The sequence below is a fragment of the Sebastes umbrosus genome, chromosome 14, assembly GCF_015220745.1.
Source record: "Sebastes umbrosus isolate fSebUmb1 chromosome 14, fSebUmb1.pri, whole genome shotgun sequence".
Classification (NCBI taxonomy): Eukaryota; Metazoa; Chordata; class Actinopteri; order Perciformes; family Sebastidae; genus Sebastes; species Sebastes umbrosus.
The window spans coordinates 28,820,827-28,837,391 of record NC_051282.1 but is presented as its reverse complement, the minus strand read 5'-3'; the positions used below and the strand labels follow the sequence as shown (position 1 = coordinate 28,837,391).

The following is a 16,565-nucleotide window of genomic DNA, read 5'->3' as shown; positions in this document are numbered from 1 at the left end:
ATTGATCAATCAGAATCGAGTACTCAACACAGCCGTGTAATAACTATTTATTACAAATAGGTAATGAAATTCCACACATTACTCTCTCTTACAATTTCATTTAGCAGACATACATCTGAGAGTTCGTATAACACAAGCAAGGGTCTAGATAGGAGGGAACAACGTGAGTAAGTGCCGACAACAGCTTCAAGTCAGATCGGACACAGGTGCTGACAGGCGGTGCACCGGCAGATTTTTATTGTCATCATCATCATCATCAATATCCTAATCAAAATCAACAACATCCTCAATATCCTCATCATCAATATCAACATCATCAATAGCATCTTTCTCTTTCTCCGTCCTCTCCCAGACATGTCAATCACTGCACCAGAGACTGCATCACTTGTCTGCCCCTCCATCTTGAGAGGCTGAATCAGATCCTGGAGCCGGCACCATTGAGGGGCCATTTTATACACAGACAATGCACATGCACACGTACAATACGTACAGTATGCATAGTTTCTTCAAAATCTGGTGGAAAATCAACGAATTCCGTACCTACATGGGATGTGCACACCTGTATGTGTTTGAATGTTTTGCTTTGACTCCAGCTGGATGTTAAAATAGAATTTGAATCTGAAAGGAGAAAGAAATGCAGGATGGATGAACGTCAGAATCAACAGCACTAACCCTCATCATTTTTCTCTCTCTTTTCTCTCGCCCCCCCCTCTCTCCCCGCCTTCAGAACCCCTAACCCCCCTTCCCCCTTTCCCGTCTCACCTCACCTCCCCCTCCCAGCTCTGGCTACAGACGGAGAGCGCTATGCAGTCCTTCCGCGAGCGCAGCGGTGGTTACCAGAGCAACCAACCCTGCTACCAGCAGGAGCCCCATGAATTATCCCGCCTCGAGACCTACCGGCAACATCCGCATCATCCCCACCCCCAGCACCCGCACCCAGGCCCCGGTCCACATCCAGGCCCGGGCCCAGGCCCAGGGCACACCAGGTCAGGCTACGAGGCTCATTCACTGGCGAACCCCACGAGCATGCCTCCAGCTGGAGGAACTGGAAGCAAGGACTGTTACAGCCAGCAAGCCTACCCTGGCTACCCAGGTGGAGGGAATGGGAGTGGGAATGGGGGCACAGCACCCTCGCAGGCAAAGAAAGCCTACAGAGGAGCCAAAGTGGCCCCACCAAACCCCAGTCAGCACCTACAGGGTCCTGGTGGCTATACTAACCACATGGGCCCTGGGAGTTACTCAGCCCAGTATATGAGCGAGGGCCACCTCCAGCAGAAATGGGAGGACTCCGCCCAGTTAGCACAGTATGATCCGGAGATGGTGGGGCGTATAGAGGCTGGTGGTACCCCTGCACCTGGCTCCTCGCAGTACATGGACCAGACGATGCTGGGCCACACCCAGACCCAGTGCCACCAGCCCGCCACCCCTGCCTATACCAGCCCCCATCATCAGCCCCACCCACCTAACCCTTCCCCCTCTCCTCTCATGTACCCCCAGAGTCACCTTCACTACCCCCAGCACTCACCCTCTCCTTCGCCGTACATGGAAAAGTGCAGCCCCATGCCCCACTGTTATAAAGGTTACAACATACCCCCCAACTCCCAGTATGGCAGACAAATGAGCAGCCACAGCAATCTGAAGCAAGGGGGTTACAGGTCGACCCAGAACAGTTACGGCTACCAGCAGCCTCCCTCCAGAGGTTATGAGCAGCAGCCCGCATTACAGGCCATGACCAACCCACAGGAGCCCCACCCTAAATACCAACACTACAGCCAACCCCAACAAAACTACTGTCTCTCAGAGCTGTCGGTCAGATCACCAGAACAGTATTATCAGACTTGTAGTCCCTCCTCAAGCCACTCCCCTGCACGCTCTGTAGGACGCTCCCCCTCGTACAGCTCCACTCCTTCACCACTAATGACCAATCCAGAGTCGTTCCAGTATGGCCAACCTCCCATGACCCCTGGGGCGGCCTCCTCCTCTTCATCCTCTTCAGCTGGCATGCAGGAGCAAGCCAGCACCAACACCATGTTGATGCCGCCCCGCTCGCACCCCTCACCCAATGTGTCCCACACAGCCCCCCACAGCTACACCACCACACCGCAGGTCCCCACCATGAAAGAACGCTTCTCGGAGAAGCTGTTGTCAAACCCCAGCTTGTGGAGCCTGAATGCCCTCACCTCTCAGGTAGAGAACATCTCTAATAACGTCCAGCAGCTGCTGCTTTCAGAGGCCCTGGTGGCCAACAAGAAAGGCGGCAAGCGCAGCAGTGGGGGGAGCAACAGCAGTGCTGGAAGTGGAGCATCCGTCAAAAAGGGTGAGGAGTACAAAAGTCCTCCATATCCAGATGGTGGTGGTGGTGGTGTTGGTGGAGGCCCCATGCAGGACCCTTACTCTACCCCACAGCACCAACCAATGCCCATGGAGCTCCACGAGGGTGGCTACTCCAGCAGTAGTGATGAACAACTGGAGAGAAGCTACTATTACTGTGGCCAGGGCAGAAGTCCAGCACAGGCCCCCAATAACACACAACTCAGCCTGGATACAACCTCTTCGTGCTCCATGACATCTCCAGACGATATGTCCACCAGGTCTGGGGACTCAGGTCTGCACAACCTAACCCCTGACCCTAATAGATGCCAGTCTGGGCAGGGAGGAGATGGCATGAGTACTCCGGTGAAGAGCATTGGCGATGAGAGGTCTCCTACAAGCATTACAATCCCCAGTCCTATGAAACAAGAAAGAGACTCCCCTTCGGATATACAGCATATCAACGAGCCCGTCAAGGAGAACTTTGAAGAATCAGCCTGGACGGAGAAATCAGCTGACAAAGAGGAGGTGTCAACGGATAAAACTCCTGACCGCGAGAGAGATTCAGACACTAAATCTACAGAGAATCTGGAGAAATGGTCAGATGAAGAGAAATGCCCAGCTCTCTACAGCAAAGTAAACAAAGAGATGACAGAAAAAAGCTATTGCTACAAGGAGACAGTGTACCAAAGTGTCCAGAGCAAATATGACCCTGATGCAGGAGACTCTGTTGAACAGTCCCCGGCAGCTCTCTCTGACTCCAGCCACAAGGACAACTTTGTCCATGAGATGAAATCAGAGGCGTTCAAATCTGAGTCTCCAACTGCATCTGAGAGCTCAGTGAAAACGCTGCCTTTCATTTCTCGAGGTGACCTTGAGCAGGATCAATACTCCACAGAGAAGGAGGACAGCTCTGAGAACACCTCGCCAACCCCCCAGGTTGAGGCCTTGGATGAGAGCAACTCAGACAAGAGAGAGAGCAGAGATGAGGAGGATGAAGAAGAAGAGGAGGGGGGTGGACAGGAGGAGGTAGATGAAGAGGAAGAAGGAGACATACAGAAAGAACAACATTGTCTTTCCCCTCCTCTGTCTGCAGAGGTTAGTGAGGAACTGGAGGAAGGGGAGAACATGTCATCGACTGAGGAGCACATGAATGACAGAGATGAGCAAGAAAAGCCTCCTGGAGATCTCTGCAGCAGGACAGAGAATCAGAGTACTGAGATCCATACCGACAACGAGCCAGTAGGGGCGCCCGCCCATCCAAACGCAGCAGCAGCAACAGCAGCAGCAGATGCTTCCGAAAGGGAGTCGGCCATTGGTGACACGGCTCCTCAGCCTCAGTCTGCTATGCCCGTCTTCTCAGCTCTCAATGACAAGACAACACCTCCAGCTCAGGCCAGGGATCATATTGATCACAGTGATGCTAAAGTGCTGGAGCCAGACTCTCCTCAACTGCCAGGGAAGTCCATACTTCCCTCAGCCCCCTCCTGGGCAGACACTCCACCCTCCCCCAAAAAAGGTGACGAGGACATGGAGCCGGGCACCAGCTGCGCCAGCGCTGTGACCCCTTTAGCCAAGCCAGAACCTGTGGCCCCATCTGCTCAGCCGAGGGCTTTTGGACGTAAGCATGCCAGGGGCAGGAGAAGAATCATGCATTCAGGTGTGGGAATCAGGCGACAGCTAAGCCTGGAGAGGGAGGGGGAAAAGGAGGAGGAAGGAGCCCCCTCGCCTACACAGAAACCCTGCATGCCTCCAAGCAAGACTGTGCTATTCTCAGATCAGATGGACCTAGCTCATCAGGAACCTATTGTGAGCCAGACTCCCAAATCGCTAACTGATGGTTTTCGTTCGAGAATGTGCACACGCTCATTCAATGCACCAGACTTGCCGCCCAAAGTTGAGCCTCATGTGAAGAGAAAACCAGGCCCTAAACCAGGTCCAAAGCCTGGGCTCAAACCTGGGCCAAAACCTGGACCAAAGCCTGGAGCAAAGCCAGGTTCAAAACCAGGGCCTAAACCTGGCCTAAAGCCTGGACCAAAGCCCGGGCCAAAACCTGGACTTAAACCAGGACCAAAACCTGTGCCAAATGAACCAGAGCTGCCACCGAAAATTGAGACTCCTGTGAAACGAAAACCAGGACCCAAACCGGGTTCAAAACCTGGGCCAAAACCCGGGCCAAAACTTGGATCAAAACCTGGACCAAAACCTGGTCCAAAACTAGTTCTAAAGCCAGGTCCAAAGCCTGGCTCCAAGCCTGCAGATGTTTTGCCCCCCGACGACCCTGCACCCTTCAAGGCCTCAGTGGGTCGCCCCAAAGGCTCAGTTACTAAAGCAAAGCTGGTACAACAAGAAGAAACCGTTCAACCTTTGCCAGGACTGCAAAGCAAGGGCAGGAAGAGCCCAAAAGTTACAATATCACAAGTAAACCAGGATGTAAAACCAGTGAACCAGGAAGAAAAACAAGAAAACCAGGAGGTTAAGGCACCAGAGAAGGAGGTTAAGAACATGGTCTTGAGATCCAGAAAGCCCTCGCAAGAAAAACTGTCAAAAGAAAAAGAAAAAATAATAGCGGAAGATACTCTGCCCCAGACACTAACAGAAATTAAAGCCAGTGATGATTCTCCTTTAGTAGAGGAGCCTGTTGCAGTGGAACAAACTCAACCTCCCGTTCCTAATGCGGTCAAAAACACGGATGTTCCTGCAGACCCACCTGCACCACCTGCACCACCTGCACCAACTGAGCAATCTGAAGAAAAGACATCCCTTCCGCTAAAACGGAAACCTAGCCCAGAACTTTCCACAACACCAGTAAAGAAAAAGAGGGGACCGAAGCCCAAACAAAAACCCTTACCACCTCAACCCCCTCTGCTGGAACAGGTTGTCGCTCCACCTAAAGAGAAGAGTGTCCGGGGGCCCAGAAGAAAGCGAGGGGCACCCAAGAAAGTCTCTGTGGTCACTCCCCCACCCAAAGACTCTCCTCCCAACATCAGCGAACCTGACATCACTAGCGATGTGCCCGTGGTGCCTCCTCAATGCCCCACTAGAACAAAAGTTCTCCCACCACGCAAAGGCAGAGGACAGAAATATGAGGCCATGGTGCAGAAAATTACATCTCCAAGCTCGAAGAAACACCTCCCAATTCCCCAGATAGACAGCAGTCTAAGTGACGATGTGACTGGCAAGGCTTTGCCTCAACATGTCTTAAAGGAAGGTGAAACACCTGTGCTCACAAATAGCACTGAGGTGACAGAGGGAGAAGTGAAAAGCATAGAGTCTAAACAAGACGGAGCAGTGAGAAAAAAGGAGGTGACGCATGAACGAGAAAAACTTGAGGTGAGTCAAGAGGCATCAACGCCAGAGGAGGTGAGACAAGGGATGGAAGACAAGGTTGTAAAGAAGGAGGAGACCAGACGAGAAAACATTAAACACACAGGGACACAGCAGGATGTCGGAGCTGACAAGGTTTGGAGCTCAATAGAGGCCCCAGAGAAAGCCAGGGCTCCAGGAGAGTGGACACAACAGGCCTCAGAAGGTGTATCTTCTGCTGCCACTAAGTCCGCCAGAACTAAAAGGAAGAGGTGGGCCATGGTGGAGAGCACAGATGCCTCAATAGTAGCCTTGGAAGCAGGGAGTCTAATAGTTACAACACCAAGGCTAGCCAAGCAGAGGGCCATTAAAAACAACCATGAGATGCACCTAAAACAGAGGAGAAAGAAGAGAAAAGGCCAAGCCCCTTTAGAAGAAACAGAGACAGTCGAGGAGACAAATATTGAAACAGCAGAACAACAACAACAGGAGAGGGTAGAAGAGAAGGTAACCCCCACAGAGTCCACAGTACCTCTGCCAATCAGCACAGATGAGATCACAGAAGCCCCTCAGGTTACCAGCACAGAACTCATTCAGAAACCTCGGAGAGGCAGAAAACCATCCTCAAATCCAACTCAGAGGAAACGAGGCAAAGCCTCATCAGAGCAGATTCCTGGCAAGCCGGTGAAGGTCCACAAAAAGCCTGGGCCAAAGCCCGGGATGAAAGACGCCATGGAGGTTATAGAGGCGGTAGTGAGGGCTGCAGGATGCGAACGGGATGAAAAAGAGGAGAGAGAAAAAGAAGAAATGGAAAGACGGGAAAGAGAAAACAAGGACAAACCAGAGACATGCACTGTTGGTCCTGTAGTAACAATATCGGAAAAAAAGACTGAGATCATTTCTGTGAAAAGAATCAGACGCAAACCAGTCCATCAAAATCCTAATCTGTCTTTCTGTCCTTATGTGCGGATTAACAACTCCAGAGACTTCTCTTCTTGGTGTGCCATAGTCAACAAGCCTGAGGACGCAGTAATATTTCAGAGACGTAGAAAAAAGGGCATACTCCGAATGAGGAATCCTTTCACTGTTGCAAAAATAGTGCCACACACTGCAGCCATGCTGCAAGGACCCCTGGTAAGAAGAAATCTAACTGACAGGTGTCTTACGTGTTGCCTGTGTGGAAAGCCAGCAAATTACAGAGACCTGGGTGATTTGTGCGGACCCTACTACACAGAGGATGGCGTCCCACGGAAAATCTTGACGACCGGGCACACGGAAGAGTCGCAGAAAGCCAACAGTAGCAGCAGCAGCAGTGAAGAACCAAGCAACTCCTCAAAGAGCGAAGGCGACACAGAAAAGGAGGGCAACATGGAGGCGTCCGCTCAAGAGGGCGGTAGTAGCAGGCACCATCATTGGCGCCACCGGCGGGCAGAGAGAGTGGAGAGAATGGGTCAGGAGGGTGGTCCGCGTAGATTAACTCTCCGAGAGAGATTCAGAAGGATGAAGCAGCTCCAGGCCGTCGGCACGGGGGCCTCGAGTGACCAAGAGGGTGGCGACAGCATGTTCCACCGGCTACAAGTGGAGGCAGAGGCCAAGGAGCACTGGGCCCATGAAAACTGTGCCATCTGGACCAAGGGGGTAATTATGGTAGCTGGGAGGCTATACGGACTGAGGGAGGCTGCCAACAACTCAGCCCAAACGGTACGACAGCAGTTAGTCTATTCTGAAATGTGTGCATGCTCATGGAAGTTAAGAGAGATACTATGCAGCTTCTTTGAGAAATTGACATTTCAACATTTTTTCCTCTTTTTTCCCCCCCTATGTCCCTCTATCGGTCAATTTGTTTGTTTCTTTGTTGGTTCTCGGTCCATATGTCCGTCTGTCTGACTAACCCCAGAGCTGCTACAAGTGCCAGATTGTGGGGGCGTCCCTCAGCTGCTGTTGGAGAGGCTGCTCTCATAAATACCACTATGTCTGCGCCAAAGAGATAGGTAAGAGACCGCAGCGAGAGAGAGAGAAGAAGAAGAGAGCAACAAGGGGATGAAAAGCCAGGGAGAAGGAGGAGAAACGAGGAGGGAAATTGGGAATGGGGAGGGGAACAAATAAGGCAGGTAGGAGAATGAAAGGAGAGGGAAGAAAGCGAGGACGGGAGGGGGAAAGTGGGTAAAATGAGAGAGAGGGGGAAATGCATCAGGAAGTAACATTATTGAGTGTGAGAAGAGATGTGTGAGAGTGCTAGGAGGGAGCAAAAAGAGGAAAGGAGGGAGGGAGAAGAGGTTTGAATAAAGGGGATGATGAGAGGAAAGTGGGATCCTGGAGTGTGCAAGAGGGAGACGGGAGGAGGGTGTGCATGTGTGCATTATTGACCACAACCCCTGTGGCTGCGTCCATCCATTCTGCTGTCTGCTGGGGACTGAATGTGTTTGCATGTTAACGTACATAAAACTACTAACGATGGTCCGTACAGATGACACTTTTTTTCGCCCCTCGCTGAATAAATACTTCCAGGTCGTGAATACAATTTATATGGGTGTCATCTTCAGTTCCCCCTCTCTCATTCGAGACCTCCACACCGTTTGTTCCTGTGAGATTTCAGTAAGTTTGCGAGGTGCGCCCATAAGCTCCAGTCCCGACTGCAACCCTGTAGATGTCAACAAGACTGCCGATGTAGTCGTGTTTAGCGCACGGTTTTATAACACAAAATTACAAAACTGTGAGCTTCTGCTGCTCCAAAGTACAAAAACATTAAGAAGTTAAGAGGCGTGGAACAAAAGGAAGGGCTACTGGTGGCTCCAAACCAGAACCACCGGATTTCAGCTTCATCGGGCGTCGTTTGCTGTGCAGTGTACAGTGGGGGCCGAGGACCGATTAACTCCTCCCGACCGGCCGTTGGAGTTCATATAACGTTACGCCGTTGCCTCTTTTTTTGTGGCTGACGATCGGACCGTACAGTGTGAGCACATACATCGTGAGTTTTGGCTTTACATCGCAAACGATCTACTCGTACAGTAGGAGTAGGAAGTACACAACAACATTGTATGCGTATGCCCAGCTTTAAGGAATATTCCCCCGGAGAATGAGCCCAAAAACACGCTTGTGAGGCTCTTAAGAACAGAGGAGTGTTCCCTGGCGTGGCGCTGAAGGGCCAAAAAAGTGTACGGACCACCGTTAGTCTACGTTATGTGCCTGCTTGAATGCCACGCTCCCTTCAATGATTGTGTGTGTCAATAGTGTCTGTGTGTGTCAGCAGCACATGTGTTGTATGGCTTCCTCTTACATTACCTCATGCCAAGGAAGTACAGTGTGAGGATTAGAAGGCCCGCCATGTCTGCCTCGCCAGCACAGGGAGCAGAGCGAAGGACCCTTTTTAATCCTGCTGAGTGCACCGGCCATATCTGACTGTCTGCCTGCGTCGCAACTTATCCGCTCTCTCTTTCTTCTGTCGCGCTCTCTCTCTCTCTCTCTCTCTCTCTCTCTCTCTCTCTCTCTCTCTCTCTCTCTCTCATTTTAAACCTACCTCTTTGTCATTTATCTGGATTTTCGAGGGGTGGGCGGGGGTTGTTGTTGTTGTTGTGTATTTGCATCAAGCTATTTGTTTCATTCATTGCTATTGTCCATCTGTAGCTTATTCTCTCCTTTTCCTTTTCTTTCTCTGCCGATAGGCTGCACATTCCACGAGGATGACTTCTCCATCAAATGTCCTAAACATGAGGTAAGGAAATAAGATAATGAATGCAAATCAAACCTGATATGATCCATGTTGATGGTTTTAAATATGCAGCCGATTCGACTGTTATCAGGCCATTAAATAGGCGTTATCAGTCACGATGAACACCATAGATGTGGGTCAGTAGGGGCCTGCTACATTGTAAAAGTGAAAGTCAAACTTAAAAGTAACACGTTCTAACATGTAAAACTGAATGAAACGTCACGTTTTGAACACAAACAAAAAGGCTTCTTTAGGTTTAGACAACAAAACTACGACTTCTTTAGGTTTAGGCAACAAAACTACAACTTCTTTAGGTTTAGGCAACACAAGTACAACTTCTTTAGGTTTATGCAACAAAACTACAACTTCTTTAGGTTTATGCAACAAAACTACAACTTCTTTAGGTTTAGGCAACAAAACTACAACTTCTTCAGGTTTATGCAACAAAACTACAACATATTTAGGTTTAGGCAACAAAACTACAACTTCTTTAAGTTTATGCAACAAAACTACAACTTCTTTAGGTTTAGGCAAAAAAGAAAAATTAGGTTTAGGCAATAAAACTACAAGCTGCTGTTGCTGCAGCGTTCTCCCTCAATACTGGACCAATAAGAACAATTATAGTCCCCATTTGTCACTTAGACACAAAATATGGTTTGTTTGAAAAATACCAAAGTTATCCTTTAACAGTGAGTCATGCATAGAAGAAAAGAGGGAGGGTTAGATGGAGATGATTTAGTATCTCCCAGGGTAATTAGTGTTTTCATGTACAGTAAGTGTGCACAGGTTTGTGTTCTCATTTGAACACTTATAGCCTCTCTGCTCCAAAAAACGCTGTGCATTTAGATTATTTTCTCCCACAGCACAGTAAAAAAAATGTAGTTCACACATTGCTGTCACAAGCAGCAGCAGCAGCAGCACCGCGGCTGGATAGATGAGACAGTGCAGAACAGAAAACACAATTGTCAGCTCTTGTAAAACAGAGAAAGAATCAAAAGAGGGAAACATGATGCTTCAGGTTGGTGTTCGATGCACACTTGTGTCTAGTACTCTCATGCCAAGACGGTCAGGATCTCATCAAAAAGAAGTTTATTCAAGTGTGCTATTAGTATACTTCTTTTAAACTTAAAATAAGAGAGTATGCTTTCAGTTTACTTTTGTTCTGTTCAAAAGTATACTTAAGTATACTTGGCTTGTACTGAGTATACCGATTTTTTTTCAAAGTGTATAAGGGTTTAGAACATTATGATCGAAGTATATGATGATGAATGATGATCCCTTGCTCATTACACAGATTTGGTGCTAAATTTAACCATTTTTAACCACTCGAGAATTGATAAAAATGATCAATAATCCCTGCAAATTACCACATTAAGACACCAAGACCTTGAGGAACGCCATAGAAAAAGCCATGCTGTGATTTTGTATCAAAAACTTTTGACATTTGGAGATTTCTGCAAGAATTGCATTTCTCTGCGATTGGATGGCGAGCACTTCTGTTGTGTAAACTGCTCAGAAACTCCCTTATTGTCAATCTAGCTAGGAAAGCCATCCATCCTCTGAATGCTCTAGGTCTCTAGTTTGTGGCTGTAAAGTTTCATGAGGTTGTGATTATCCTAGAGGTCACCACAGGTCATTTTATACAGTGAGGTCAGGTTTAAAAAAAATGGTCTACACTACAATGAAATGTCTCCTATGGGGACTAACATCATCACACATGAATACAGTTGGGCTCATAGGATCCACAAGAGTCTCAGCTTTACAGTGATACCCAATTCATGTTATTTCAACACTGAGGGACCCCAGTATGCAGAAATATTCAAATACAGCATTTTAGAATAGGTGAAAATAACACATTTATACTGCATGTGATTATCATAAAGTGGGCATGTCTGTAAAGGGGAGACTCGTGGGTACCCAGAGAACCCATTCACATTCACATATCTTGAGGTCAGAGGTCAAGAGACCCCTTTGAAAATAAACTGTGACAAGATCAGTTTTGTGTAATTCCAGTATAACAAGGAGAGAACCAGATGTAGAGGTACATAATGACCCGTTAGTCCATGCAGTCTACTTTCCTGTAAGACAGACGCCATCTGGTGGCGGTGTATTCACACTGCAGCACAGCGAGGAAGGTCAAATGCAGAGGGAGGAGGAGGAGGAGGAGGAGGAGGAGGAGGGAGAGATGCTGACATTCAGCGGGGAGCAGCGGTGCATTGAGGCAGCGGTGGCAGTCGCATCCCTCCCTCCCTCCCTCCCTCCCTCGTCTCTCTGCATCCTTCCCTCTCTCTCCTCCTTTTCCTGTTCTCCTCTGTGCAGACTGACAGCGATGAAAAGCTGCTGATCAAAACACCCCACCCAGCATCACCGCCTGCTCTCCTCCACCCTTTCCTCTCTCCTTTCCTCCTCTTGTTATTTCTCTCCCCCCACCCCCCCCTTATTTTTTGCTTGTGCGCTCCCCTGCTGTTCCAGCTCCCTCACCTCTCATCTCCAGCGAGCTCCCCTCCATATTTCATCCCTTCCTCCCTCTCATCTCCTCTCTACTCCTCACCTCAACTCCCACGTCTAAGCGGCAGAAATAGAGTATGTGAAACAGGGAGGCAAAAAAAAAAAAGGAGAGCAAGACAGAAAGAGAGAGAGAGAGATTGTTGTTAGCGGGCTGAGGCAGAGCTGTCATCAGCTGAGGGATCTGAGGGTCTGTGTGGGTCTGTGCCGCGCCAATTTACGCTGAGCAGCCTAATCAAAGGGAAGAGCAGACACACACACACATAACGCACACACACAACCACCCCACCCATGGGTCCCCCCCTTCTGAAATCCTCCCTCCGCCTGCGTTCACTCTGGAACACACACATATCGATGAAACACACATGTTGCCTTCAGCTGTGGCTTCTCCACAGCAGCTCTACAAGGGGACACGTCCACACAGGTTCATTAACAGGTTACCTGTAAGCTCACGTCTATATACACACACACAAACAGCGAGCAGGGAGAAGGGAAAAAAAAACAGTGTTTTTTTGTGGCGTTGCTGAGTGGGAACAAAAGACGAATGGGGGCAGTTACATCAGAGAGCGACAGAATGAAAGAGACAGGGATGGAAAGAGAAACAAGAGAGAGATAGGCAGCACTCGGTGATGGAGAGAAAAAAACAAGAGAGATTGAAGGTTTAAACGAGTGAGTTACTCTAGGGAGGTAAACAGAAAGAGAGGGCAGAAAGAGATAAAAAGATGCTGCTGGTCTGTGTCCAGGCCATGAGGACGGGCAACTGGCAAGTTCAGAGAGATACTGGGGGGGGGGGCCTGCAGAGGAGGATAAGGGGAGAGAAAGCGCTCCACCACCGCCGCCCGCCGCCGCCACCACACCAGTGCAATTAGTAGGCGTTCCCGCTGTGTCTTTCACAGTGGAGCTGGTTCACTGGCCAGCTGCATCCATCTCCTGCACACTGCAGCCAGCCAGCTCGCTGCCATGCCTGCAGATCTGCACAGAAACACTCACATGTGAGCTCCCTCCCACCTGCAGTATACCTGCAGCTTTTGTGTTCATACAAAACACACACTGCACAGTTTCTATAACAGTTTAGACACAACAGAACACGAAGGTTCATATTCTGCAGTGATGTGAGACCAAATGAAGCAATACCTCAAAACCTCTCTGTGTGTTTGTGACTTGAGGGGCAAATATCTTTTTCTTCATGCACTGGTCAATTTTGAGATTTTGGGCTATTTTGCTTCTATAACTAGTGGAACTAGTGGGAAGAAAACATCCATAATACACATTTAGGTGTTTATCTTACTACTTTGTCTATTTGCGTCTGTAGATTTCTCCTAAATTCACCAAGAGATAGCATTAGAAAATGCCTCATTTGCATATTCAAACATTATTCAAATACAAAAAATAATTGCTTTAAAGCTGAAGTAGGCGAGATTGGAGCAAATACTATTAAAAAAAGTTATTTTTATAAAACAGTCGCTATATCGTGACAGTAGTACATAAAACAGGGAACCTGAAAAAAATCATGTGTCCTCCGGTGCTCCTAACGGCATCTGCAAGATTTAACAGACCAGAGGAAAACAAGCAGTCAGAGCTGATCTGGGATCTGCTGTCCAGCTACCGTCTATGAGAGCCGGCTGTCAATCACTCGCGAACTCCGACCAAACGGTCAAACTAGGCAGCGCTGATCAAATATGAATCAATATTATGTTACGTTAATGTCTATTTCTTGCTTCAAATGTTTTCAGAATCATTTTGTAGTGCACAGTTTAGCTGTAAAATGAAAAAGATTGTGACGCCGCCAATGTGAAATCTGGTGAAAGAAGCACAGCCATGACAGGAGCACAGCCAATAGGAACGCTCTCTCTCTGAAATGACCTGTGATTGGTCAAAGTCTCCCGTCACGGGCTAGATTTTTTAAAGTCTGAAAACAGAACCATGAGGAGGTGCAGAAGTCTAATTTTCTCTCAGAACACTTGAATTACAATAAGCTGAAAGGTTATTATGGAATTTTTGCCCAATGATGCCAAAAATATACTGCCTACCCCCACTTTAATGTAAATAACCAACTAGGGAAGGTTCATGGTGATATCTCCAGCCCGTTCTCATTCCCAGGGCTTCAAATACGGACGCTTTGTCACAAATGTCGGCGTTAGATACTGACGCACGAGGCACCCTGTAGCGCTGGTATGAGACGCACCGGGTTTCCAATTAACTACAATGTAAAACCATCCGTAGCAACAGTAAACGCTCCGAGGAATGTGCGCCGGGAGTGTGGCGACGTAGTTTGAAGGGTGAAAAAAGGCACACAGGATCTCACACAGATCTCTTGAGGAAATAACATGGCCGGAGCACAGCCAATAGGAATCGCTGAAATAACCTGTGATTGGTCAAAGTCCAGATTTTTTTAAAGCCTGAAAACAGAGCCATGAGGAGGTGCAGAAGTCTCTCTCAGAACACTTGAATTACAATATGCTGAATATTGCCAAATGATGCCAAAATATTCTGCCTACTGAAGCTTTAAGCATAATACGACCGAAAAGTGACGCCGAGGGGTCTGACAAAGCGTCAGTATATGACGAGTTGGGATGAGAACACTCATGTCTCTTCCCTTTTTCTCTACAGGACCTGTAAGATATTCCAGTTCACCACCTCCACCAACTCCACCACCACCTCTCAACCAGGCGAGCACCACCTATCCAGCGAGGCTAAACAAAGATGCTGTCCTAACAGCCACCTAAACCTAGAAAACACGGTGATGACTGATGACGGACAGGCACGCCGGCCGGAGGGGGTAAAAAAGCTGCGCTGAGGTGGATGCGAGGAGCAACACGAACCCTCTGCAAAGAGAGAAACGCTGCTGCTCCCTGAACCCGGCCTGGAAATGTGTTTTCCCCAACTTGAGCCCCTTTACTGGACGGCAGCGGCGCTGTTTAACGGGAGGATAGACTTTAGAGAAGCCTAGAGCCCAGTGCACGGGGGGGGGGGGCTGTTTGAAATGCAGAGCGAGGAATGTGTGTGTGATGGGTTGCTATCATATTCAGACACCTGGTGGACACTGATTGGACCGGAGCGTCCCTCTGGCCACCTTTGTCTGCGGGCCAAGAGGTGTGTATGCGCGTGCGTGAGTGTGTCTATCACCATTGTCATCATCATCACCATCAGTGTGTTTGTGCATTACGTGTCTGTGTGAGCGAAGAAATCTCCATTTTCAAGAAGCATCATCGCATCAAAAAAGCAGCAGCCAACCACTGGATGTACTCTCTCTCAATGTTTGTGTTTAAAAACAAAAATTAAAAAGAAAAAAGGAAACTGTACATGATGATAATGTGCTTTACAGGTTCTAAATATTCTGATATTGAAGAAGAAAAAAAAAATGGACGCAGTATTTTACTATAATGCTCTTATCTTCGGAGATGTATTTTGATGTGCATTATGACTATACGACATCATGGCGTCACCCCCCTTGGTATATGTCAGGCTTTGTTGTAATTCAATTAAAAATAAAAAAAAAAAGAAGAAAAAAAAACAACTCTTATTTAAGAGTCCATTTCAACCGTGTGCACATTCAATATGTACAGCAGACGCCGCCATCGCCACTCGACAGGTTGCAGATCAGGACTCCAACCGGGGGTCAGGTCATCTCACTTCATATCTATGTACAGCTCAGAAGTATTACTGTTAAACATCGACCATGACGTATGATTATTCCACTACCACAGCGACGCAAGATATCAGATCTCACAACACACCCGTCTGTTCGTGTATCTCAAATGTAGCCTCTCTCTCTCTCACTCTTCCACGCTATGTAACGACGACGCCCCGCACAGGGGTCAGCGTCAGTTTAAGTACTGGTCATATCAAAAAGGAGACATATTTAAGTATTAGAGCATAAAAGAAAGTGCAAAAACGCCACACCAAACGTTCCTCTTTTATGAAGCTCATTATTTAATGGTGTATATAAGTATTTGATGCTGTTTAAATGTAAGATGTGATGTACTAATATAATTGTGTATAGTATTTCCTAGAGATGTTTATTTTCTATAAAATGGAATATGTTATTGCTTATAAAATGTTATTAAAAGAATCCATTGATGAAAAAAAAAAAAAATAGCGACCTTTTTTGGGGAATGTCACAAAGTTGGAGCATGCCGTTTTATTTATGTCTTATTTGTTTGGAATCGATGACACAGCATCACTTTGTTTGAAATGTTTTTTTGTAACGCCAATGTTAAATATACCAGCACCTTTCAATGCTGCTACGACCAAACGCCTGCTCTTTTTTGTCTTTACTGAAACGTGCACTGACATCAACACACCGGAGAGACACAATTTGGACCAGCGTGTTTTCTGTGTTCACCAAGTAAAAAGTGACCATGATGAAAAGTACAAATTTGATATATTAAAGAGGACCTATTGTGCGTTTTCCACTTTCCTTTAGTGTGTTATATAGTTTTTTGTGCATGTAAAAGGTCTGCAAAGTTACAAAGCCCAAAGTCCACGCCAAAGGGAGTTACTCTCCCCCACAGAAACACTGCTCCTGAACTGCCTGAAACACCTTGCTTGAAGTCCTGCCTTTTCTTCCATAACGTGGTGATGTCACCAAGTAACGCATTTGCATAATACCTGAGTAGCAGCTAATTTTGCACGCCCTCAAACAAAGCTATTTAGAGCGGCGCTGGAGCAGGTCGACAAATCACAACAGAGTGGACCAGCTGACCAAATAGAGCAGACTAGGCTTTTCTTCCGT

At 47.7% G+C, this 16,565-nt stretch overlaps 1 protein-coding gene across 1 annotated transcript in view; it reads left to right on the top strand.

Moving 5' to 3' along the window:
* The window catches only part of LOC119502417 (retinoic acid-induced protein 1), a 78,411-nt gene extending 63,092 nt beyond the window's left edge, over window positions 1-15,319 (top strand). Inside the window, exons 2-4 of the mRNA XM_037793375.1 lie at window positions 728-7,317; window positions 9,279-9,328; window positions 14,441-15,319. Of these exons, the coding sequence (XP_037649303.1) occupies window positions 805-7,317; window positions 9,279-9,328; window positions 14,441-14,627 (6,750 nt within the window). The 5' untranslated portion in view covers window positions 728-804 and the 3' untranslated portion in view covers window positions 14,628-15,319. The remainder of the gene's footprint in view (window positions 1-727; window positions 7,318-9,278; window positions 9,329-14,440) is intronic.
* The last annotated feature ends 1,246 nt before the right edge of the window (window positions 15,320-16,565 follow it).